At 45.2% G+C, this 26,701-nt stretch overlaps 1 protein-coding gene across 2 annotated transcripts; it reads left to right on the top strand.

The window, feature by feature from the left end:
- The first annotated feature begins 2,558 nt into the window (after positions 1–2,558).
- Positions 2,559–14,527, top strand: SYCE1 (synaptonemal complex central element protein 1). 2 transcript variants are annotated; one of them, XM_086378284.1, is made up of 13 exons: positions 2,559–2,667; positions 9,566–9,628; positions 10,270–10,329; positions 10,645–10,719; positions 11,338–11,385; positions 11,614–11,668; positions 12,333–12,422; positions 12,670–12,733; positions 13,488–13,554; positions 13,632–13,752; positions 13,824–13,934; positions 14,085–14,172; positions 14,383–14,527. In XM_086378284.1, exons 1-13 carry the CDS (start codon positions 2,598–2,600, stop codon positions 14,440–14,442), a joined length of 972 nt encoding a protein of 323 aa, XP_086234410.1. In that variant the 5' UTR covers positions 2,559–2,597; the 3' UTR covers positions 14,443–14,527. The 2 variants fall into 2 exon arrangements, with proteins under 2 accessions (XP_086234410.1, XP_086234408.1); XM_086378282.1 differs by having other exon boundaries at positions 14,085–14,527.
- The last annotated feature ends 12,174 nt before the right edge of the window (positions 14,528–26,701 follow it).

Here is a 26,701-nt window from a genome sequence, read left to right as displayed (position 1 = left end):
TGTGTGATCGTTTGAACATTCTTTGGTATTGTCTTTCTTTTGGATTGGAATGAAAACTGACCTTTTCCAGTCCTGTGGCCACCGTTGAGTTTTCCAAATTTGCTGGCATATTGAATGCAGCACTTTAACAGCATCATCTTTTAGGATTAGAAATAGCTGAGCTGGAATTCCATCTCTTCCACTCACTGTGTTCCTAGCGATGCTTCCTAAGGCCCACTTGACTTCAGACTCCAGGATTTCTGGCTCTAGGTGAGTGACCACACCATCATGATTATCTAGGTCATGAAAATCTTTTTTGTATAGTTCTTCTGTGTATTCTTGTCACCTTCTTAATATCTTCTGCTTCTGTTAGGTCCCTACCATTTCCGTCCTTTATTGAGCCCATCTTTGCATGAAATGTCAGATGGCTGGATGGCATCACTGACTTGATGGATGTGAGTCTCAGTGAACTCCGGGAGTTGGTGATGGACAGGGAGGCCTGGCATGCTGCGATTCATGGGGTCACAAAGAGTCGGACATGACTGAGCGACTGATCTGATCTGATCTGATCCCCTTGGTATATCTAATTTTCTTAAAGAGATCTCTAGTCTTTCCCATTCTATTGTTTTCCTCTATTTCTTTGCATTGATCCCTGAGGAAGGCTTTCTTATCTCTCCTTGCTATTCTTTGGAACTCTGCATTCAGATGGGTATATCTTCTCTATTCTTTGCCTTTTGCTTCTCTTCTCAGCTATTTGTAAAGCCTCTCAGATGACCACTTTTTCCTTTTGCATTTCTTTTTCTTGGAGATGGTCTTGATCACTGCCTCCTGTACAATGTCAGGAACCTCTGTCCACAGTTATTCCGGCACTCTATCAGATCTAATCCTTTGAATCTATTTGTCACTTCCACTGTATAATCCTAAGGGATCTGATTGAGCTGATAACTGAATGGTCTAGTGGTTTTCCCTACTTTCTTCAATTTAAGTCTGAATTTTGCAATAAGGAGGGGGTGAGTTTTAGAAAAGGCAGAGGAACCAGAGATCAAATTGCCAACATCCGCTGGATCATGGAAAAAGCTAGAGATCCAGAAAAACATCTATTTCTGCTTTATTGACTATGCCAAAGCCTTTGACTGTGTGGATCACAATAAACTGTGAAAAATTCTTCAAGAGATGGGAATACCAGACCACCTGACCTGCCTCTTGAGAAATCTGGATGCAGGTCAGGAAGCAACAATTAGAACTGGACATGGAACAACAGACTGGTTCCAAATAGGAAGAGGAGTACGTCAATCCTGTATATTGTCACCCTGCTTATTTAACTTCTATGCAGAGTACATCATGAGAAACGCTGGACTGGAAGAAACACAAGCTGGAATCAAGATTGCCGGGAGAAAATCAATAACCTCAAATATGCAGATGACACCACTCTTATGGCAGAAAATGAAGAGGAACTAAAAAGCCTCTTGATGAAAGTCAAAGTGGAGAGTGAAAAAGTTGGCTTAAAGCTCAACATTCAGAAAACGAAGATCATGGCATCCGGTCCCATCACTTTATGGGAAATAGATGGGGAAACAGTGGAAACAGTGTCAGACTTTATTTTTTGGGCTCCAAAATCACTGTAGATGGTGACTGCAGCCATGAAATTAAAAGACGCTTACTCCTTGGAAGGGAAGTTATGACCAACCTAGATAGCATATTCAAAAGCAGAGACATTACTTTGCCAACAAAGGTCCGTCTAGTCAAGGCTATGGTTTTTCCTGTGGTCATGTATGGATGTGAGAGTTGGACTGTGAAGAAGGCTGAGTGCCGAATAATTGATGCTTTTGAACTGTGGTGTTGGAGAAGACTCTTGAGAGTCCCTTGGACTGCAAGGAGATCCAACCAGTCCATTCTGAAGGAGATCAGCCCTGGGATCTTTTTGAAGGAATGATGCTAAAGCTCAAACTCCAGTACTTTGGCCACCTCATGCAAAGAGTTGACTCATTGGAAAAGACTCTGATGCTGGGAGGGATTGGGGGCAGGAGGAGAAGGGGACGACAGAAAATGAGATGGCTGGATGGCATCACTGACTCGATGGACGTGAGTCTGAGTGAACTCCGGGAGTTGGTGATGGACAGGGAGGCCTGGCATGCTGCGATTCATGGGGTGGCAAAGAGTCGGACACGACTGAGCGACTGAACTGAACTGAACTGGGGGACAATTTACGGCCTCCCTCCAGAAAACCACGCAGAGTCCTTGGGTAAACCGCCAACCTCTCAACATGTGCAGAGACTCTGCTCCCCACCACCAGGTTCAGGTGCCCTCCTCGCAAGGTGGGTGACGCCACTTGGGACAGTCCCTCGTGAGACCTCTGTCATTAGCAGGTCGCCGGCTCCTCAACTAGCCAATCGCCAGCCTGGAAGACCCGTGCGCGCCCCACACCTGCTCTGCACGGAATCTGTTCCGGGTGGACTCAAGCGTGCGCACCGGAGCTTGCCCAACCGCCACCCTAGCTGCCGCCTGGAAGAAGGGTACGGCGCAGGGGTGCACTGCGCAGGCGTGCTGAGGACGCCCCGCCCCTGGCGCGGGTTCCGTCCAATCCCAGAGGAGGCGCTCAGCCGGTGAACTGAGAGGACATGGCTGGGCGGCCGGGATCGTCGAATGCTGAAGCGGCGGGAGCCGTGGGCCCGACTGACGAGGCCAGAGGTAGAGCTGGGCCTGGCGGCGGCCCCCAACCGCGGCTGTTGAAGGCTGGGCGGGCAGGGAGCGCACGCAGACGCCGCTTCCTCAGAGTCGGGGCGGGCGTGAGGAAAAAATGACCTTCAGCCCCATGGGAAGGATCTTGGCGGCTCTGCCTGGTGCCGCGAGGAATCACCCACAGGCCCGTGTCCCACGTTCACTCACTTCCTTTGGCCTCGTTTGGCGCCATCTGCTTTGCTTAAGTACGTTAAAGTAGGCAGAGGGCATCCTTTCAGTCTGATCCTGAGCGTCTCCACGGGCATCTCCTGCGACAGAAAGGGACTTGTTCTCGGGGCTGTGTCACCTGAGGGAAGGAGCCCGTCCCATATCTCATCTCAGCACCGAACACCTGAATTTCCCTGTTGTTCCGTAATGGTCCTCAACGATAGGTTCCCCCTCCCCAAACCAGGATCCGGACTGCCCCACACAGCATTACGTTTTTTTTCTTCCTGACACTGACCTATTGAGCAATGGCTCCCACCTCACCGGGAAAGGAGAGGCATGGCCGCTCATTACAGTTATAAAGTTTTCTGAAATTACAGCCTAGCATAGAAGAGAAAGATAAAAAATGTTCCCAGGCTTGTCCGCCCCTCGAAGGATATGCTCCTAGGTGTTAACACAAAAGGGGAGAGAATTGTACAAGGAACACGCATCCCTCAGCTTGTTGACGCTGCTCTTCTTGGCCTGCCTGTCTCCCCTTGTTAAGATTCTCTCATGAACCCGCCTTGGTCATATCCGTCACACCTGCAGGCAGTAGTTTTGTACGTGACAGGTGCTTTGTGGCCTTTTTTTTTTTTTTTAATAAATGAAGGTTTACATAATGAAATAAACTTAGCACAGAAAGCTTGCTTGGAGCAGGGAGTGGCATTCAGTAACAATCCTCAGCTAAGAACAAAAGGAAAAACAGAACAGATACATATAGATCTCGTTTCTTAAGCACCTACTGTGTTCACCACTGTGCTAAAGAAACCTCTTAGTATCTTTGTTTCAGGTTCATTAAGCTAGCTTATTTAGATGCAGTTGACTTCACTAGTGTCTTACAACTGGTGAAATACCATTTCTTGCGTGTGGTGAGGACCAATATCTTGAATCTTAGATGTCCATCTGTGTCTTCATAGCAGAATGGGCAAGGGAGCTCTCTGGGGTCTCTTATAAGGTGCTAATCTCATTCATGAGGGCTGCAGCCTCATGACCTAATCACCTCCCATAGGCCCCACCCTCTAATACCATCTCATCAGACTTTAGGATGTCAACAAATGAAATATGGAGGGACACAAACATTCATTCTATAGCAGTGAAAGAAAATAAGACATCAAGATTCCATTTTCAGTCTATTAGGTTGTTTAAAAAAGGGGGCAGTGGTATCTAGCGTTAACAATAGTGTAAACATACAGACCATATCATACTCTGATGAGAGGAAGAAAGGGTAAAGGGTTTGCAGTAGTCCTTCTGGCACAAATTTTAACATTTAAATTATCTTCTCCCCTTTTTGGTCACATTCCTAGAGAATCACACAAGACATATATAGATGCATGGATCGGATAGTTACTGGAGCCTAGATGGTGGTAGGAAAACTTGGGAAGGGAATAGCTAAATCCCATGCACACTGGGATATACCTGTGCAGTGGATTTCTAAAATGAAGAGGAAGTGGAATTAAAATCCACTTAACCAAGTCAACTTGTAAATTATTAGACATACAGATACAATATGATCTTCAAAACAGATATTTTTATGAGAGTAAAGCAAGATGGAAAAATTGCAATACTGTGTAGGTTGCACAGAAAGATGTCTGGAGGCTGCTTTCCTAATTGATGACTCTGATGGAGGGATCTAGTTTCTGCTGCTGCTAAGTCGCTTCAGTCATGTCCAGTTCTGTGTGACCCCATAGACGGCAGCCCACCAGGCTCCCCCGTCCCTGGAATTCTCCAAGCAAGAACACTGGAGTGGGTTGCCATTTCCTTCTCCAATGCATGAAAGTGAAAAGGGAAAGTGAAGTCGCTCAGTCATGTCCGACTCTTAGCGACCCCATGGACTGCAGCCCACCAGGCTCCTCCGTCCATGGGATTCTCCAGTACTGGAAGTCCTGGAGTGGGTGCCATTGCCTTCTCCAATCTAGTTTCTAAGGGCAATGCAAAGGTGAAGGAACGTTTTTAATCTTAATATTTGTTTTTTTCTACCAGGACTATGTAACTGATACTTGTGGAACTTTTAATTTATAAAAGTGAAAGTAGGAGACATTTTTAAAGTACCACTTGATGATCACATGTTAATATCTCTCACTGCTGTTCTCTGTTTTAATTGTTGTACTGTTGTTACTACACAGGAGCATGTCCTTGTACTTCAGAACTTCACACTAGGATATTTGGGGGTAATGAAGAATTGTATCTGCAACTTATTCTCAAAGTTCATGATTATTAGCAAATGTAAAATTGGGGTGAACGGCATATACAGCTATGTGTTCTACTTCTGCAACTTTTAAGTAAATTTGAAATTTTTTAAAATAAGAAGTAAAAAGTAGGGGCTCATATAATAACATAGGCAGTTGTACCCTTGAATTTTTTTTATTAACAATATATTAGTTGACTTGTTCAACAGATATATTCTGCTTTCCCACTCTGTGCCTTACCTTATAATATGCGATAAAGAAAAAAAAATAAAGGTGCAGCTCACTGCCTAGTCTATTAATAATACCTGGACAAATGGTTGCTCAAGAAAACTATAAATTCATTTTTGGGTCACCTAGGGAAGTCTATTAACATTTAAAAGTAAAAGTAAAACCATATGCAGAAGTATACAGTGAAAAGTAAACATTCTCTTACCTATCCTTCCACTTCTACTTTCCAAAAGAACTACTGTTGAAAATATTTTTGTGTGATTTGAGCCAGAAATTTTCTAGAAATAAGACACATATATTTTTAGACTGACAAAATATTTTTTTCACCTCTTTTTGTAGCCAGATGGGATTCTATATTATACTGTTTTGTACTTTCTTTCCTTTCAGTCTATCTTGAATCTCTTTCATTGTTAATACATATAACTCTGCCTCCTTTTCAATGGCTGCACAGTATTCTCTTGTGGGCATGAATCATAAGTTCTCTACTGATGGGCATTCAAGTTTCCCATTTTTGACACAGATATGTAACCAAGCATATCTGATGGATAAATTCATAGAAGTGAAATTTTGTCTTGAAAATGTTGATGCAGCCAACCTGTCCTCCAAAAGTTTGCATCGGTTTTCACAGTCTTTCAGTGTGCATTAGTGCCTGTTTCTCTACATTGTAATCAACACAAGGCATTATCAGACTTACTAATCTTTACCAAGCTGCTAGATACAACATGTCATTTTCATCTTTTTAATTATGACTAAGGTTATACATCTTTTCAGATATAATTAACGTTTAGTGTAGTTTTTGCTTACTTGTTTTCTCTATTTTTCCATTCTTCTGTATAAATGATTACTTACCTTCTCTATTTTGATTGGATGTTTGGGTGATTTTTTAAAACCTTTTTATTATGGAAAAGTTTAAGCATATACAAAAGAATATAGGCACATGAAGAGATACTCAACATTGCTAATTATTACAGAAATGCAGATCAAAACTACACTAAGGTATCACCTCACACTGATCAGAATGACAATCATGAAAAAAAATCTACAAATAATAAGTGCTGGAGAAGGTGTGGATACAAGAGAATCCTCCTATACAATGTTAATCAACCCTGAATACTCACTGGAAAGTCTGATGCTAAAGCTGAGGCTCTAGTACTTTGGCCACCTGATGCAAAGAACTGACTCATTGAAAAAGACCTTGATCCTGGGAAAGATAGAAGGCAAAAGGAAAAGGGGGCAGCAGAGGATGAGATGGTTGGATGGCATCACTGACTCAATGGACAAGAGTTTGAGCAAACTCCGGGTCATAGTGGAGGACAGGAGCCTGGTGTGCTGCAGTCTAAGAGGTCATAAAGAGTCAGATATGATTTAGTGAGTGGACAACAAACAAGATAAAAAGAATGAAATAATGCCATTTGCAGCAACATGGGTGAACCTAGAGGTTATCATACTAAATGAAGTAAATCAGAAAAAGACAAATATCACATGATATCATTTATGTGTGGAATCGAAATGCAAATATAGTCAACAGGACCCTACTTATAGTACAGGAACTATGTTCAATATATTCAGTATTTTATAATCTATAATAGGAAAGAATCTGAAAATGTTTATATATAGATTTATAACCAAATCTTGCTGTGCAAGGAGAAACTTACACAACATTGTAAACCAGCTGTAACTCAGTTAAAAAAAAATTAAGAACTAAGGATAATTACCCTGTGAACTCATCTTTCAGTTTTGGCAGTTATCAGCTCTTGACCAATCCTGTTTCTTCATTATCCTCAGCTCCTCCCTACCACCTACTCCACTGTTTTATTTTGAAGTACCCCAGGCATCATAACATATCCATAAATATTTGCATGTATATCTCTAAAAACTAAGTACTATTTTCAGAAAAGTAACCACTGTGGCATTACCACTTCTGAATGTGTGTGTTAGTCGCTTAGTTGTGTCCAACTCCTTGTGACCCCATGAACTGTAGCCCACCGGGCTCCTCTGTCCGTCAAATTCTCCAAGCAAGAATACTGAAATGGGTAGCCATTCCCTTCTCCAGGGAGTCTTCCTGACCCAGGGATTGAACCTGGGTCTCCTGCATTGCAGGCATATTCTTTACCATCAGAGCCACCAGGGAAGCCCCACATCTGAAGAACAGCTACAATAATTCCTTTGTTTCAAGTATCTGTAATCAGTTTTCAAATTTCCCTGATTGTGTCATCAATATTTTAAAAAGTGTATTGGATTGAATCAAAATCCAAACATTGTCCATTTATTGAGATTGGTTGATACATTTCTTTAATCTCTTTTTGTCTGTAAGGGTCTTCCTGTCTCCTTTTTCCCCTAAAATCTTTTTAAATTAAAGAAACTGAGTTCTTTTTCCTGTGAAGTTTCCCAGTGTGGATGTTGCTAATTGCATGCACATATGCCGCTTAAATGGTCCTCTGTCCCTGTATATCCTCTAAATTGGTTATTTAGATTGATAGGCGTAACAAGTGTTAGCATTATTTTCTGACAAGAATCCTCCATTGTATTTTTACATCGAATAGCTCATGATGTCCAGTTATTTTTATTGTCATGTTAATAGCACTAATAATAATTGTCTGGATCTACTAATTTATTAAGGATTAAAACTAAATGCCTGTATTGATTATAAGCAAGTTAATATGAAACACATCTATTTCTGCTTTATTGACTATGCCAAAGCCTTTGACTGTGTGGATTGCCAAAAACTGTGGAAAATTCTGAAATATCAGACCATCTGACCTGCCTCTTGAGAAACCTATATGCAGGTCAGGAAGCAACAGTTAGAACTGGACATGGAACCACAGACTGGTTCCAAATAGGAAAAGGAGTACATCAAGGATGTATATTGTCACCCTGCTTATTTAACTTATATGCAGAGTACATCATGAGAAATGCTGGGCTGGAGGAAGCACAAGCTGGAATCAAGATTCCAGGAGAAATATCAAGAACCTCAGATATGCAGATGACACCACCCTTAAGGCAGAAAGTGAAGAAGAACTAAAGAGCCTCTTGATGAAAGTGAAAGAGGAGAGTGAAAAAGTTGGCTTAAAGCTCAACATTCTGAAAACTAAGATCATAGCATCCAGTCCTGTCACTTCATGACAAATAGATGGGGAAACGGTGGAAATAGTGGCTGACTATTTTTCTGGGCTCCAAAATCACTGCAGATGGTGATTGCAGCCATGAAATTAAAAGATGCTTACTCATTGGAAGGAAAGTTATGGCCAACCTAGACAGCCTATTAAAAAGCAGAGACATTACTTTGTCAACAAAGCTCCGTCTAGTCAAGGCTATGGTTTTTCCAGTAGTCATGTATGAGTGTGAGAGTTGGACTATAAAGAAAGCTGAGTGCCAAAGAATTGATGCTTTTGAACTATGGTGTTGGAAAAGAGTCTTCAGAGTCCCTTGCAATGCAAGGAGATCCGACCAGTCCATCCTAAAGGAGATGAGTCCTGGGTGTTCATTGGAAGGACTGATGTTGAAGCTGAAACTCCAGTACTTTGGCCACCTGATGCAAAGAGCTGACGCATTTGAAAAGATCCTGATGCTGGGAAAGATTGAGGGCAGGAGGAGAAGGGGATGACAGAGGATGAGATGGTTGGATGGCATCACCGACTCAACAGACATGGGTTTGGGTGGACTCCAGGAGTTGGTGATGGACAGGGAGGCCTGGTGTGCTGTGGTTCATGGGGTCACAAAGAGTCAGACACGACTGAGTGACTGAACTGAACTGAATATGAAACATATATATAGGAAAGCTATTTGTGTTTATATGTTTAAAGATACATCATTAAAATTTCTCACTATTCCTTCTGAGATTTCTTTGGGTAATATTCTCTATAAATCTATAGTTTATTATGTCACCTACCAGTTACAGTGACTTCTAACTCCTTGTTTCCAATTTTTAATACTACTTCTTCTTTTCTGTTTTTACATCCTGAGCTTTGACCAAGCCTTGAACAGTATCAACAGTAAGAGTGTACCCTTTCTCTTGCTCTGAGTCTTATGAAGGGGAAATCTATGGTGTCAATCACCCTTTAGGAAAAGATGACTATGAAGGAGTCTCTCTGATTCATCTCTTTTGCAGTGTCTCCCTCAGGTCAAGGAGCAGAGGCACCACTCTGGCTGGAGACCTGCCCTCAGCCCACCTCAGTCCCAGCCCAATTTATCAGGCCCTTCCTTAGGCTTCTCATTATTACATACTAAAATGTTTGGTTTTGTCTCCACAGGGCAGGCCAAGTCTTCACAGAAAATTGAAGACTTGATGGAAATGGTGAAGAAGTTGCAGAAAGGTCACGTGTCTCCTCTATAACTGAGGCTCAGCCCGAGGTTTGGAGTCAGGCAGAAGTGGAATCAATTCTAAGCCACCTGATTCACCACCTTAGGAAATTAACTCATTTGTTCTCTTAGTTTCAAAAGTTAATTTTTTGAAGTAAAAATATGACTCCATGATTCAAAATTTAAGTATAAGGGGATAAAATGCAAAACATTTTCCCACAACACAGTTTCAATCCCCTTACTGGCCATCCATTTGGCTCCCCCTATACTCTACTGAATTTCCAGGATTTTGTCTTTACCTTCCTTCCATCCACCTCAACTCTGCTCTCTTCTTGCTACCAGGCACCGTCCGCCCATGTTCCTATCTCGAGTAGGCCTTTGCACTGACTGTCTCCCACCCCCACCCAGGGAACTGCAAGGCTTGCCCTCCTCACTTGATTTGGGGCCCTCAAGAGGTCTTGCCATATCTGAAGGAGCACTTCCCACTCCTTCACTTTTTAATCTGTGGTTCCTCTATTTCTCTTGAAGTTACCACAACCTGACTCGGTATCTCTATGTGCTGCTGCCTCCCCTCCCCGGAATGTGAGCCTTGGAGGGCATCCACCTTCCTCTGCCTGCCCTGTCATTTTCACTCAACCTCCTTTTCTCCCTGCAGTGGGAAGCCTAGAGCCCAGGGTTGAGGTCCTGATTAACCGGATTAATGAGGTTCAGCAAGGTGAGCTCAGGACCTTGGCTTGTCTGCCAGGAGTGGTTACATGATTTGCAGAGCCCCTTATTCAGAATTACTTAGTGTTTTGAAACAAGGGAGCATTAAACCAAACATGGATTGGTCCATCCAAAGACAGGAGCTGCAGTCACATGTTTAGTAACCTGGCCCTGCTGTCAGCTGAGCCCAAGAAGGGCTTTGGCTCCGGGAGACTTGTTTCCTGCTCTGTAAAATCCTCTAGGGGCCCCTCTAGGTTTACTTGAAGACAAGTGTGAAATGTTTGCAAGGACAGACACTTACATGATGTCCTATGGTTTGGCACAGCAAAAAAGAAAGCTAGTGAGGAGCTGGGAGACGCCCGGACTGTCTGGGAGACCCTGCAGAAAGAACTGGACTCATGTAAGCCTGGGGGGGATCACCCAGAGGTCCCCAAAATGTCACACATCCTTGAACCCAATATTACAGACAGCATCATTTCTGTGGCCAAGCACTCCTGCACCCTCCCCAACTTCAGGGCCTACCAATCTCCCCCATCCCACTCTATTTTGGGGAGCGTTCCTGAAACACCGCCAAGCATACTCCCACATCAGGACCTTTGCTAGGCAGATCCCCCATATAATACAGATTCCTATTGCCTGAAGACATCATTCAGCTCTCAGCTCAAATGCCCCTTTCTCAGAGAGGCTTTCCCCAATCTCCCCACTCAGAGTCAGCACACGGCCCCCACCTAGTCACATGCCCCTTACTGCTTGATGTGTTTCTTCACAGCCTTTACCCAACTTGTTGTGAAGTGTTTTTCTCTTCCCTCCATGTAGCTGCACTGGCATTCCACAGGGTCCTCTTAGCCACCCTTTATCAAGCACCCTTTGGTGCCCACAGGGAGCATGCACACAGGAGGGGAAGGGGACTTACCTCGAAGGGGGTCTACATTTGGGGTTGGGGCAGGGCTTGCCAAGCCCAGCCTCTCGGGTACAGTGGGTGGTTGGTGATGCCCAAACATGTTCCTCTGTTTTCCAGTGAGTGGAGAGAAAGTACGCCTGAAAGAGATCTTGAGCAAAAAACAAGGTAATTGCACCTACTTTATCTCCAGGTGTTTGCCTTTTCCACCCTTCAGAAACCCACTCTATAGCAGTGAAAGCCTTCTGAAGCCTGAATCACCTTGCCTCCCTCCTGTGGCTTCCAACAGAGTCCCATCAGCTCTTCAGGAGACCTCACATAATCTGGTGTTTTTACCCATGCCCAAACCTCAGCCATGATGGGCTCTCACAGGGTCCTAACTTCCTCTCCCTGCAGAGACCCTGAGGCTCCTCCGGCTCCACTGCCAGGATAAGGAGAATGAGGCACAGAGGTAAGAGCTTCCACCTAGCCCCTGTTGAGCGCTACCCCTTCATTCTGGGAAAAACAAACAAACAAAAAAAACTAAGGGAAATTGGCCTTAGACCCACAGCTCTCATCTTCTTCCTCTATAAAATAGGGAGACCGTGACTCCCAACAGTAGGTCGTAGTATTGATTACCATCTTATTCACTGAGATAATCATTCATTTGCTAGAATGTCAATTACATTCCTTCAGCTGGTTTTTATTCTGTGCTTTTTATAGTTTCATCTGTCCCTTCATTTAGGTATCATGCCAACCATCTGTCCACCAGCCTCTCTCCATTCACCCATTATCCTTCTATTCACCCATCTCTCTAGCTCCTGAATGCTTATATTGCTCATTTCATGACCAGAGACCTCCAAGCCCCTAGCATACCAACACTGAATATGTTTGAGGAATTCACATGAGATCAATATGTGTGTGCTTGTGTGTGTGACCACACCCACATTGATCTCCCTAATCTTCACAATGACATTCCAGAGGACATGTGTTCATACCACCCCAAAAGTTACAGAAAGAAACTCAATCTGGAAGGCTACAACAGATGTCAAGAGAAGGAAATGGGAGCTCCACCCCAGGCCCCTCCTAGGGAGAGATTATTCAGAAAGCATGGTGACTGCCTTGCTTCTTGCCAGGAAGCAAACCATGCTGCAGGAGTGCAAAGAGCGGATTTCTGCCCTGAACTCCCAAATTGAGCAAGAAAAGAACAAACAGAGGCAGCTGAGGTAAGGTCCGCCTCCCAAGGCACGGGGGGCTGGGTGGGTTGTAAGCGGGGAGGGGGTAATACTAGGAATGGGAATTAGAAGACCTGGCTGAGCTGAAGCTTGGAGGGTCAAGGAGGCAAAGGCGCTTGCAGCAGAGTGAAGAGCACAAGCAAGCTCCCTCACGTCTGTGCATAAAGACACCGGGGTGAACCAGGTTGGGACGGGTGTCCCAGGCCACAGCCCCTCATCCTGTGTGTTTGATTCCCAGGTTGGATTTCGAGGAGCAACTGGAGGACCTGATGGGCCAGTATAAGGACCTGTGGGAATTCCACGTGAGTCACTCAGAGCTACTCTCTCCACCCTGCACAGCTTCCCTGGCAGCACTAGGCCCAGAGCTGTGTCACCCCCAGGCCTCCCTCCTGTCGATGGCCACACCCAGCTCCTGAGCAAGCCCAGCAGCCATGTGTCAGAGCCGCACTGAGCCTAGCCCCTCAGCACCCTCACCGCCCCCAGGTGTTGCCGTCTGCACCGGCCCTGCCCACCCGCCTCTGGTGCCTCCCAGGGGCCTTAAGAGCTCAAGAGGAGCTCTGAAGAACTGAGGAGGGGCTATCCATTAAGGAGATTCATGGGTGTCTCTGGGGCCATCACAGTCACAGGGAAGACAGTGGGGAAATTAGCAGGCCACTATTTGCCACCTAGGGATCCCAAACAAGAAAATAGGCAGAGAGAGTGCAAGTCAGGATGGACAGACTCAGTGAGGTCACTGGAGGGAAGAGTAGGAGCTGCAGTGCTGAACTGATAACTGAGTCTCCAGAGAACAGGCTTGAGTTTTGGTGTTTGCAGGATGCCCTTGCAGAATTCCTGAACACTAGCTACTTTATGAGCTTCTCCTGCATAGCACCACAGGTATCTGGGGTAGAACAATTCCAGACAGAGGGAATGGCCAATGCAGAGGCCCTGAAGCTGGACTGTGCCTGGCATGCAGGAAGTGAGGCATATGAGTAAAGACCAGATCCAGATTGGCTTCTCTGAGGCACGTGGGAGAAAGCCAGGAGTTGCGGACAGGTCTCCTTTATTATCCATCAGAAACCAGAGCGGCTGGCCCTGGAGATCAGCACCCTGGACAGCGGCAAGGAGCAGTTGCTTAAGGAAGGTGAGGCCTGGAAGATGGGAATGCCCTGATCTGCCCTGCCCTGCCCTGCCCTGCCCATCCGTTCCTTTCTGCTGCAGAGAAGCTGGTGGAGGCAAAGCTGGAGGATGTGAAGCATCGTCTGTGCTCGCAGTTTGGAGCCAAGGGCCACACAATCAATGAAGGGCTCTTCCTCCGCAGCCCGGAGGCAGCAGCTGTGGTGTAAGACATGGATCGGGAGGGGGGAGTGAGTGGAGGGGAAGAGCTGCCAGCACCCATGGCCCCACCCTCAGTCATCTGTTTGAGGAGGAGAACAGGAAAGCCCAGGAGCTGCTGGAGGCTGCTGCCCAGCGCCAGGAGCAGCTGCAACAGAAGTGTCAGCAGCTGCAGCAGAAGAGGCAGAGGTGGGCATGGAGCCCTTCCCCCGAGTCCCAAAGGAGAAGGTGGCTGAGGGAGTGTCTGCTCCCTTCTAGACTCTGTCTCTTGGTCCCTTTACAGTCCTACCCTTCTCCCTCCACATCCTCCTGCCCCACTCCCGACCTCTTTCTATCCAGGCTGAAGGAGGAGCTGGAAAAACTTGGGGTACAGGTCCTTGCCCAAGCCCAGAGCAAGCAAGAGGAGGAGGCTGGCCTAGGAGAAGCTGTGAGTCCTGGAATCCAGTGCAGGGAGCAGAGAGCTTGTGAGAGGAGCTGTGGGTGGGAATGGTCCTCAGGGAAGGGCATTTCCAATGGGACACATCCCAGGCAAAAGTGCAGAGGCTGGCAGTGGTAGGGTGAGGAGGGGTAGGACCCATGGAGGGTGTGGGCACAGGGATCTGATGAGACTCCTGCCTCAAACCCTGACCTCTCACAGGCCAATCCCAAGCCCCTTGGAGTCAGTGAGGAGAAAGACCAAGGGCCATCCACCAAGTAGCACATGATGCCCCGAGGCAAGGAGAACCCACCCTGCACTGGAGCTTATGACTTGGACTTCAGTAAATAAAGGCACTACTTCAATACAACTGCCTCATCTGACTCTGCGCTAGGCTCGGGGAGGAGGGGTATCCATCCCGGGACACCTGGCACCTGAGTCTGAATGAAAGCCTGGCCACACTCTGCTTCTTGTCTTCAGCCAGAAACCCACAGCAGACACTCAGTAAATGTTTCCCTAACCTCACAGTCCCCTGACTGCTCATCTCTAGCACTTGACATGTTGTTCTGGGTCCCCACGCAGAGGGATACAAGACTGAGACCATCTTACAATAGGCCCACAGGTTCTGCACACCCACCCTGTGATTGTCTTCCATTCCTTATTCAGGCCTGGACCACACAGAATCCCAGAAATATCAACAATGAGGGCCAAAGTGCTGGGGTCCTCAGCCAGTCAGTTCTGTGCCCACAGTACCCACTGATTAGCTGAGAAAACGAATTGTAATTGGACCTAAATGTAATTTGAGACATTACTTTGTCAACAAAGGTCCATCTAGTCAAGGCTATGGTTTTTCCAGTGGTCATGTATGGATGTGAGAGTTGGACTATAAAGAAAGCTGAGTGCCAAGGAATTGATGCTTTTGAACTGTGGTGTTGGAGAAAACTCTTCAGAGTCCCTTGGAATGCAAGGAGATCAAAGCAGTCCAGCCTAAAGGAGATGAGTCCTGGGTGTTCATTGGAAGGACTGATGCTGAAGCTGAAACTCCAGTACTTTGGCCACCTGATGCAAAGAGCTGACTCGTTTGAGAAGACCCTGATGCTGGGAAAGATTGAGGGAAGGAGGAGAAGGGGACAACAGAGGATGAGATGGTTGGATGGCCTCACCGACTCAACAGACATGGGTTTGGGTAGACTCCGGGAGTTGGTGATGGACAGGGAGGCCTGGCATGCTGCAGTTCATGGGGTCGCAAAGAGTCGGACACGAGTGAGCAACTGAACTGAACTGGGAACAAAATCTATACCTGAGACACTTGTTACAAGAACATAGTATGTTATCCTCAGTGTTCTTGGACTCAATCATTCTAGGAGTGTTGTGTGCTTATGGCATGTTTCAAATCCACAGGAATGCATCAACTCAAGGGCAATGATGGGAGTCAAAGTCTGTGCTCTTGAGTCAAAAGACAGTGAATTCATAGGTACAAGGAGATTCCATCTCTTGAAAGGCTTCCCCATCCAGGTAGGACATAAGGAGGTAGATGACCTCAACAATTCTCATTTCTGTATACATGACCAGTTACAGAAATGGATTTATATCTGTCTCTGTAACTTTCTACTGGAAGAAAGTGAAGAACTAAAGAGCCTCTTGATGAGAGTGAAAGAGGAGAGTGAAAAAGTTGGCTTAAAACATTAAAAAAAAAAAAAAACACTAAGATCATGGCATTTGGTCCCATAACTTCGTGGCAAATAGAAGGGGGCAAAGTCAAAGCAGTGAGAGGTTTTATTTTCCAAGGCTCCAAAATCACTTCGGATGGTAACTGCAGCCATGATATTAAAAGATGTTTGCTCCTTGGAAGGAAGTTATGACAAACCTATACAGAGAATTAAAAAGCAGACATCACTGCTGACACAGGTCCGTATGGTCAAAGCTATGTTTTTCCTGTAGTTATGTATGGATGTGAGAGTTGGACCTAAAGAAGGCTGTTGTTCATTCACTTCCGATTCTGCGACACGATGGACTGCAGCACCACAGGCTTCTCTGTCCTTCACTATCTCCCACAGTTTGCTCAAACTCATGTCCACTGAGTTCATGATGACACCCAACTGTCTCGTCCTCTGTCACCCCCTTCTCCTCCTCCTTCTTCCAGCACCAGGTGGCCAAAGTATTGGAGCTTCAGGTTCAGCATCAGTCCTTCCAATGAATATTCAGGGTTGATTTCCTTTCAGATTGACTGGTTTGATCTCCTTTGCTGTCCAGGGGACTCTCAAGAGTCTTCTCCAGCACCACAATTTGAAAGCATCAATTCTTTGCAACTCAAAGGTCCATATAGTCAAAGCTATGGTTTTTCCAGTAGTCACGTATGGATGTGAGGGTTGGACCATAAAGAAGGCTGAGTGCCAAAAACTTGATGCTCCTGATGCAAAGAGCTGACTCATTGGAAAAGACTCTGATGCTGGGCAGTGAAAGTGAAAGTCAGTCAGTCATGTCTCTCTGTGACCCCATGGACTATACAGTCTATGGAATTCTCTAGGTCAGAATACTAGAGTGGATAGCCTTTCCCTTCTCCAGGAGATCTTCCCAACACAGGGATCGAACCCAGGTCTCCCACACTGCAAGTGGATTCTTTACCAGCTGAGCCACAAAGGAAGCCCAAGAATACTGGAGTGGGTAGTGTATCCCTTCTCCAGTGGATCTTCCTGGCCCAGGAATTGAACCAGAGTCTCCTGCATTGGAGGCGGCTTTGTTACCAACTGAACTCTCAGGGAAAGATTAAGGCAAAAGGAGAAGGGGGCTACAGAGGATGACATGTTTAGATAGCATCACTGACTCAAGGGACATGAATTTGAGCAAACTCCAGAAGATAATGAAGGACAAGGGGGCCTGGCATGCTGCAGTTCATGGGGTCACAAAGAGTTGAATACAACATAGTGACTGAACAACAAAAACAAACTGGTCATGGAATCATAGCTGGTATTTATAACTTCCCTCACCTTCCACCACACATTCTGTATCCCTTTGCCTTCATTAAGCAACTCAGTTGTTTGTGCACTTTTACCTGGTGGAGTGACCCAAACCTTTATTCCTGAAAGATGTGGGGTGTTAGTACTCTTGCTGGGTTGAGTTGTTATAGTTTTTCACTGGCATTAATCACAGGACATGGTAGTACTGAAAGAAGCTCTAAGGTGTATCCTGCATGATAGCCTTGCTTTCTTTACTTCCAGTGTAGGGAAGTAGTCCAGTTTCCTCAAAGTAGTCAGGATCGATCACACCAGCCAGCACAGTAACTTCCTCCTTTGCCTGTTGATTCACAGGCATAAGAAGCCCAAAGTGGCTGAGCAGCAGTCTTTAACTTCCAGTTCAATGGAATCATCATTATATCTTCCAATAGAAGCATTCCTCCCTCTGGCACTAAGACCTCCGGGCCAGTGGAATATTTGGTTGTGGGAACAGGAAGCACAAGTCTCCAGCAGATCACTAGGGATAACAGTGAGTGTTACCGCTCCCATTTCACCCTGTGAGTTTTGGACCTTTGAATGCTGGCCACAGGAGACAACACCATAAATTAGACACTCATTCAGAACATACACAACCTTCTGGAGAACCCTGTCCCTGCCCTGCAGATCAGATCAGATCAGATCAGTCGCTCAGTCGTGTCCAACTCTTTGAGACCCCATGAATCGCAGCACGCCAGGCCTCCCTGTCCAACACCAACTCCCGGAGTTCACTCAGACTCATGTCCATTGAGTCAGTGATGCCATCCAGCCATCTCCTCCTCTGTCGCCCCCTTCTCCTCCTGCCCCCAATCCCTCCCAGCATCAGAGTCTTTTCCAATGAGTCAACTCTTCGCATGAGGTGGCCAAAGTACTGGAGTTTCAGCTTTAGCATCATTCCTTCCAAAAAAATCCCAGGGCTGATCTCCTTTAGAATGGACTGGTTGGATCTCCTTGCAGTCCAAGGGACTCTCAAGAGTCTTCTCCAACACCACAGTTCAAAAGCATCAATTCTTCACAGTCTAACTCTCACATCCATACATGACCACAGGAAAAACCATAGCCTTGACTAGATGAACCTTTGTTGGCAAAGTAATGTCTCTGCTTTTGAATATGCTATCTAGGTTGGTCATAACTTTCCTTCCAAGGAGTAAGCATCTTTTAATTTCATGGCTGCAGACACCATCTGCAGTGATTTTGGAGCCCAGAAAAATAAAGTCTGACACTGTTTCCACTGTTTCCCCATCTATTTCCCATAAAGTGATGGGACCGGATGCCATGATCTTCGTTTTCTGAATGTTGAGCTTTAAGCCAACTTTTTCACTCTCCACTTTGACTTTCATCAAGAGACTTTTTAGTTCCTCTTCACTTTCTGCCATAAGGGTGGTGTCATCTGCATATCTGAGGTTACTGATATTTCTCCCGGCAATCTTGATTCCAGCTTGTGTTTCTTCCAGTCCAATGTTTCTCATGATGTACTCTACATATCAGTTAAATAAACAGGGAGACAATATACAGCCTTGACGTACTCCTTTTCCTATTTGGGACCAGTCTGTGGTTCCATGTCCAGTTCTAACTGTTGCTTCCTGACCTGCATACACATTTCTCAAGAGGCAGGTCAGGTGGTCTAGTAGTACCATCTCTTTCAGAATTTCCCACAGTTTATTGTGATCCACACAGTCAAAGGCTTTGGCATAGTCAATAAAGCAGAAATAGATGTTTTTCTGGAACTCTCTTGCTTTTTCCATGATCCAGTGGATGTTGGCAATTTGATCTCTGGTTCCTCTGCCTTTTCTAAAACCAGCTTGAACATTAGGAAGTTCACGGTTCACATATTGCTGAAGCCTGGCTTGGAGAATTTTGAGCATTACTTTACTAGCGTGTGAGATGACTGCAATTGTGCGGTCGTTTGAGCATTCTTTGGCATTGCCTTTCTTTGGGATTGGAATGAAAAGTGACCTTTTCCAGTCCTGTGGCCACTGCTGAGTTTTCCAAATTTGCTGGCATATTGAGTGCAGCACTTTCACAGCATCATCTTTCAGGATTTGGAATAGCTCAACTGGAATTCTATCACCTCCACTAGCTTTGCAAGGTACTACCAACTATCTGGCATTGTAACTGAGTCTCCAAAAGACCATTCCACCATTCGGTCAAGCCAGCTGCTTTGGGATGTTGGGGGCATGGTAAGACCAGTGAATTCCATCAGAGCTTGGCCTGCTGCAGAACTTTTTTGTTAAGGGAGCTTTTTGATCAGAATTAATGCTATGTGAAAGACCATGGTGCTGGATAGGAATTCTTAAGTTTGCAGAAGGCAGTTCTGGCCAAAGCACTGTGTGCAGGGAAGGTGAATCCATATCCAGATTTATCACTACTCTCATCCCATCTGGAGTTGCAGTCATTACTGACATTAACCAAGTCACGAAGTTCACTTCTCAGAATACACTGTGCTGGACTTTTTAAAAAGGCCTTCAATGGCACTTTTAGCTTCCTAATAGGTTTTTGATTGCTAGTTTAACTGAGAGACATAATGGCCTCCTCAGACAATTTTTCAAATTCCACTCCAGCAAATGGACCCCCTGTATGGGTCTCTATCTTGTCCCAGGTCTTAATCTCTTCATTTAAGTCCCCTTGTGAAACTGTACCCGTAACTTACAAGGTCCATATAGGAGAAACAAACTGACACACTCAGAACACCAGAGAGGGGCTTCCCTGGTGGTCCAGTGGCTAAAACTCCACATTCCCGAGGCAAGGGGCCAGCTTTGATCCCTGGTCGGGTAACTAGATGCCACGTACCACAACTAAGAGCACACATTCCACAACTAAAGAATCTGCATGCTACAATGAAGACCCAGTGCAGCCAAATAAATATTGAGAAAAAAAAAAAAACAACCCAGGGAAACTGCAGATAGGAAACAACTCGCTGAGGCACAGACGCATCGAGGGACTAGGGTGCATGACAGTGAACGTTAGATTGCACAGGCCAAAACCCCTCCAGTTATATACAAAATACCACAGATCTGTACATATGACACATGAAGAGGCAGAAGAGCAGGACAGCAGAGAACTCAATACGTCCACTGAAAGTTAAACTTACTTTCCACCAATCATTTCTGAGCTCCCTGCCCCTCTTTCTCCCTCCTTCCAAGATAAAAACACCAGTTTGCCTCCTATCTCCTTACTTGGGCACCCTATAATAAAGCTTTTTTCTTTCTGCAAAAGAATGTTGTCTCAGTATTTGGTCTTTTCTATTGTGTAGCAGGAAATGAGCCCACACGCTCAACTAAAAATTGACTCACATCTCCACGTACTCCAGGACCATTCTCATAGGCAGTGTGGACTACTAAATAGATAAATAGAAAACTCCACTTAGTAAGTGAAATTCACATTTGGAGATAATAAAATCAAAACCATATCACATAAGGATAAAACCAGAAAACTTCTACTTGTTAGTGATACATGCTTAAGGATAATCAATGTCAAATAACAGAAGTCAGTCAAGTGAGTTGTACACCACTCTGTTGAATGTTGGTCTCCTTAATATTAGTCTGGGTTTTTTTTTTACTGGTTTGCAAACCAGAGTCCCAAACCTTCCAAGGAAGCCACTATTTAAACCAACATGGTGAATGCAGGCCCACCTTTTAAAAATAATTGCATTTATCTGGCTGCGCTGGGTCTTCATTGCTGCATGATTTTTTCTCTAGTAGCAGTGAGTGGGAACTACTTCCTGCTGTGCTGCATGAGCTTCTCATCGCAGTGGCGTCTCTTGCTGTGGAGCACGGGCTCTAGGGCACAAGGGCTTCAGCAGCTGCAGCTCCGAGGCTCCAGAGCACAGGCTCAGTACTTGTGGTGCACAGGCTTAGTTGCTCCATGACACGTGGATGACGGATCAAACCCGTGTTCCCTGCACTGGGGGGCAGATTCTTTACCTCTGAGCAACCAGAGAATTCACTACTGTCTGTACCATTCTAGGAATTAATGGAGACTATTGCCTTTCCCAGGAGACAACTGCCATCTGTCAGTCAGTCCCTCAACCTGCTGTGGAAAGGACAGCACACTCCTCAGTGCCTCTCCTACTCCCTGCTCCAGCTTTCCACCACAAACTCCCACCTGGAGTCTCCTACCATAAGCACCATGACCACCGCTTTCAACTAGTTACACACAAATATGACAAGTCTTTACACTGACTTCACTATCAATCTATACTGTCCAGCAACATAGTGGCCAGACCTGCCACACTGAACCAAGAAATTGAGCCTTTTGCTGTTTAGTGCAATGTATGTTCTATACTCCAAAAGGCTCATCATTTATTTAGGCCCCTCAAATACCCCAAATAATTGAGCTCAGTCTTGACTCAATTTTGTGGCCCTAGCTAGATGTTACTCTCTGAAAACAGTCAGTTAAGGCCATACTCCCAGGCACCTTCTGAGTTGTACCCTCACACTTCACTACCATACACCTGCCCTAATCATCCCAGGGCCAGGTAACAGAACAGTCAGGGACAGCCTCAGTGCCTCAAAGTGTACTGAAAATATTCACATTAGCCAATCCCAAGCCTGTTTGCCACGCCTGTCCCTTCCCTTCTTGTTGAATCCATAGCAGAGGCACTGGTACACGCTTCAGTCTCTGCTCTGTCTATCTCTGAGTGACCCTGCATGGTGTGCCATTTCTTCCCAGGAAATTGTAACTAAACTGTAAAACTCTTTCTGGATCTCTCTCTTGATCTATGTCCGGTGTCAACAACCTCATGCAAAATAACAGAATCAAAGCAGGGTCAGAGAGGTGATGGCCAGTTGTTAAGTCACAATGAGGTGTCAGCTTCCATGCCTGGAGAGTCCGTTGAGATGCACATGCCCAGTGTACCCAACAGGGTGGATCTCAGCTTGTTCACAGTGGTCAGCAGCTCAGTAGCTCACACTTTACGGGCTTTTCACCCGCTCCTGTGTCATCTTCCCCACTCCCTCATCCTTGCTTTTGTAATCACTTCCCAAATAAACTCTTTACACAGCTTGTGTCTCACCTGTGTTTCAGAATGCAAGATGAAAGACAACAGGAAAACCAAGCAAGACAACACAGCTCCTACTCAGATCTAGTCAAAGGTAAATAAAGGGACCACAGCCAGAAATAAATTGATACCTACTTAACCCCCACCCAAAATTAAGGAGTGGACAGCTCCCAAAGCTAGCAATCCCAACACAATCACCAGCAGAATCAATATCAGCACCAGGAGAGTCAGAAGTACTCCTGTCCTGTTTTTCAGAAGAGCTGTAACTTAATGTTGGATACATCTGCTTGAAGGAACCTGAATCAGATATAGGATTTTAACTGCAAGGGATTTTGGTCTCCTATTGCTGTTGTAAGAAATTACTGCAAACATAAGAGTTTTAGCAAAAGAAATGTATTCCCTTACATCTGGAAGACAAAAGTTTAAGATCAGTGTCACAGGGCTGAAACCAAAGTGCCAGCGGGGCCCATCTCAGAGACTTCAGGGGAGAATGTGCATCTTCCAGCCTCTGCTGGCTGCTGGCATTCTTGTGCCACATCAGTCTATAATCCACCCCTTGGTGGTCTAGGAATCTCTTCTCTAAGTGTCAAATCTTCCTCTCTTTTACAAGAACACTTGTGATTGCATTTAAAGCTCCTCCTGGACCATCCAAGATAATTTCATTGAAAAATCCTTAATTTAATCTGGGTAACTCTTTCCATATAAGGTAACATACACAGGTACCAGGAATTGAGATCTGATATCTCGGTGGTGCTGAATTCTCTCAGCTTTTGCTTGTCTGTAAAGCTTTTGATTTCTCCTCCATATTTGAATGAGATCCTTGCTGGGTACAGTAATCTGGGCTGTAGGTTATTTTCTTTCATCACTTTAAATATGTCCTGCCATTCCCTCCTGACCTGAAGAGTTCCTATTGAAAGATCAGCTGTTATCCTTATGGGAATCCCCTTGTGTGTTATTTGTTGTTTTTCCCTTGCTGCTTTTAATATTTGTTCTTTGTGTTTGATCTTTGTTAATTTGATTAATATGTGTCTTGGGGTGTTTCACCTTGGGTTTATCCTGTTTGGGACTCTCTGTGTTTCTTGGACTTGGGTGACTATTTCCTTCCCCATTTTAGGGAAGTTTTCAACTATTATCTCCTCAAGTATTTTCTCATGGTCTTTCTTTTTGTCTTCTTCTTCAGGGACTCCTATGATTCGAATGTTGGGGTGTTTAACATGGTCCTGGAGGTCTCTGAGATTGTCCTCATTTCTTTTAATTCGTTTTTCTTTTTTCCTCTCTGATTCATTTATTTCTACCATTCTATCTTCTACTTCACTAATCCTATCTTCTGCTTCTGTTATTCTACTATTTGTTGCCTCCAGAGTGTTTTTTATCTCATTTATTGCATTATTCATTATATATTGACTCTCTTTTATTTCTTCTAGGTCCTTGTTAAACCTTTTTTGCATCTTCTCAGTCCTTGTCTCCAAGCTGTTTATCTGTGATTCCATTTTTATTTCAAGATTTTGGATCATTTTCACTATCATTATTTGGAATTCTTTATCAGGTAGATTCCCTATCACTTCCTCTTTTGTTTGGCTTGGTGGGCATTTATCCTGTTCCTTTACCTGCTGGGTATTCCTTTGTCTCTTCATCTTGTTTATATTGCTGTGTTTGGGGTGGCCTTTCTGTATTCTGGAAGTTTGTGGAGTTCTCTTTATTGTGGAGTTTCCTCACTGTGGGTGGGGTTGTACGGGTGGCTTGTCAAGGTTTCCTGGTTAGGGAAGCTTGTGTCGGTGTTCTGGTGGGTGGAGCTGGATTTCTTCTCTCTGGAGTGCAATGAAGTGTCCAGTAATGAGGTATGAGATGTCTATGGTTTTGGGGTGACTTTGGGCAGCCTGTATATTGAAGCTCAGGGCTGTGTTCCTGTGTTGCTGGAGAATTTGCATGGTATATTTGCTCTGGAACTTGTTGGCCCTTGGGTGGTGCTTGGTTTCAGTGTAGGTATGGAGGCGTTTGATGAGCCCCTGTCAATTAATGTTCCCTGGAGTTAGGAGTTCTCTGTTGTTCTCATGATTTGGAATTAAGCCTCCTGCTTCTGGTTTTCAGTCTTATTTTTACAGTAGTCTCAAGACTTCTCCATCTATACAGTACCGTTGATAAAACATCTAGGTTAAAAATGAAAAGTTTCTCCACAGCAAGGGACACCCAGAGAGGTTCACAGAGTTATATGGAGAAGAGAAGAGGGAGGAGGGAGTTAGAGGTGACTTGAATGAGATGAGGTGGAATCAAAAGATGAGAGAGCAAGCTAGCCAGTAATCACTTCCTTATGTGCACTCCACAGTCTGGACCACTCAGAGATGTTCATGGAGTTATACAGAAAAGAGAAGAGGGAGGAAGGAGACAGAGGTGGCCAGGAGGGTAAAGGAGGGAATCAAAAGGAGTGAGACAGATCCAGCCAGTAATCAGTTCCCTAAGTGTTCTCCACCGTCTGGAACACACAAAGAGATTTGCAGAGTTGGGTAGAGAAGAGCAGGGAGAGGGGGGAGATAGAGGCGACCTGGTGGAGAAAAAAGGAGAGTCCAAAGGGGGAGAGAGCAGTCAAGCCAGTAATCTCACTCCCAATTAAAAATGGATACTGAAGATGGGGTTCTTAAAGGTACAAAATTGATAACAAATACCAAAAAGCAAAGATTAAAAATCTAGAGTAGAGGTTGGATTTTCAAAAATACAATATTAAAGAAAAGAAAAAAAGAGTCACAAAAATTATGTGTGTGTATATATATACATGACATTTGCTTTTAAAAATAGGGTCTCTCTTTTTCTTTTCTTTTCTTTTTTTTTTTTGCAAAGTAATAGTAGGTTATAAAAATGGAAATTAAAGGAGTAATAGAGGACTTAAAATTTCAAAAAAAAAAAAAAAAGAGTGATTGTAAAAATAGTAAAAATATATCTAGGACTTTGTCTGGTGGTGTTGTGGGCAGTGTGGGGTCAGTTCATTTTCGGATAGTTCCTTGGTCCAGCTTATATTTCTCAAGATCTATAGGCCCCTTCCTATGTAGTCGATACTAACTACAGGGTTTTAATCTATTGCACCTGTCACTTCCAAGGCAGTTCCCTCTGTTTAAGCTTCTTCCGTTTGCTGGTCTCTTCAGTGTCTGATTTCCGCCCTGACACAAGGGGGTGGTGGTGGACACTTTTTTAGGCTCACTTGTTCAGTCGCGCTGTAGGGAGGGAGGAACACTGCAAAGAAATAATACTGGCGTGCGCTCCTAGTGTACCAGCCACACTGGGCCTGCCCCCGCTCACGGTGCGTGTGCCCTCCCTGCCCACACTGCTCAGGCTCTAGGTTGCTCCGCCGGGAACCGTCCAAGGCCGGCCCTGGGCTGCATGCACCTCCCAGGTCTAGGCTGCTCAGGTTCAGGCACTCAGGTAGTCCTCAGAGGTGCAGACTCCATCGGGCCTGCGTTTGTGCCCTTCCCAGGTCCGAGCAGCTCGGGTGATGAGGTGTTTGGCGAGCGCAGTCGCTGTGACTCTTCACGTCCCCCATCTCTGCTGCTCGGTTTTCTGGGTGTACAACCAGCACACCTTCTCAGGTGGATGTTGACCGTCCAGAACCCCAAGAAGTCTTAGTTAGCAAAGAAGCCTGCTTGCAGTTTGATAGATAATGCCTCTCTGGGGCCGCGATTGCCCCCTTCTGGCTCTGGCCGCCTGTCACGGGAGGGGGATGGTCTGCAGCCAACTAGCTCTGTTCAGTCCTTTGTTCTGTGAGCGGGCCTGACGGTGTCTTAGGTTAGGACTTTTTGCGTGGTAGCTATCCCACAGTCTGGTTTGCTAGCCCAAGTTAGTTCCCTCAGATTGCCCTCAGGGCATTCATGCCCGGTCCTTACTCTAAGCAATGCAGCCCGTGCCTCACTGCCCAGCCCCCGCTTGCTAGTGGCGTGTGCAGGCGTATGCGCTGCTTCTCCACTGGGGGAGTTACCATTGGGCACGTAATCTGTGGGGTTTAATTATTTATTTATTTTTCCTCCCAGTTATGTTGCCCTCTGTGGTTCCAAGGCTCGCCACAGACTCAGCAGTGAGAGTGTTTCCTGGTGTTTGGAAACCTCTCTCTTTTTAAGACTCCCATCCCAGGCGGAGCTCCGTCCCTATCTCTTTTGTCTCTCTCTCTTTTTTTTTCTTTTATATTTTTTCCTACCTCCTTTTGAATACAATGGGCTGCTTTTCTGGGTGCCTGATGTCCTCTGCTGGCATTCAGAAGTTGTTTTGTGGAATTTACTCAGCGTTTAAATGTTCTTTGGATGAATTTGTGGGGGAGAAAGGGGTCTCCCCGTCCTATTCCTCTGCCATCTTAGGACCACCTCCTATTTCTTGCATTCTTGTCTCTTCATATGATTTGGTTTTCCATCAATTAACTGGGGATGAAAGATGACAACACAGGTTCTATCCTGTGTGAATCAGCTCCGCAAAGACTGGTAACTTCTCACAGAAGTCTGTCTCTAATTCATAAAATGAACTGGCTACAGTGACTGGTAGTGTTGTAAATAGATTACACGTGGGATATTTATAACAG

The sequence above is a fragment of the Bos grunniens genome, chromosome 26, assembly GCF_055505025.1.
Source record: "Bos grunniens cultivar Pamir isolate PY7600 chromosome 26, Bosgru_T2T1.0, whole genome shotgun sequence".
Classification (NCBI taxonomy): Eukaryota; Metazoa; Chordata; class Mammalia; order Artiodactyla; family Bovidae; genus Bos; species Bos grunniens.
Note: the sequence above shows the minus strand (reverse complement) of the source record. Positions and strands in the feature narration are given on the sequence as shown.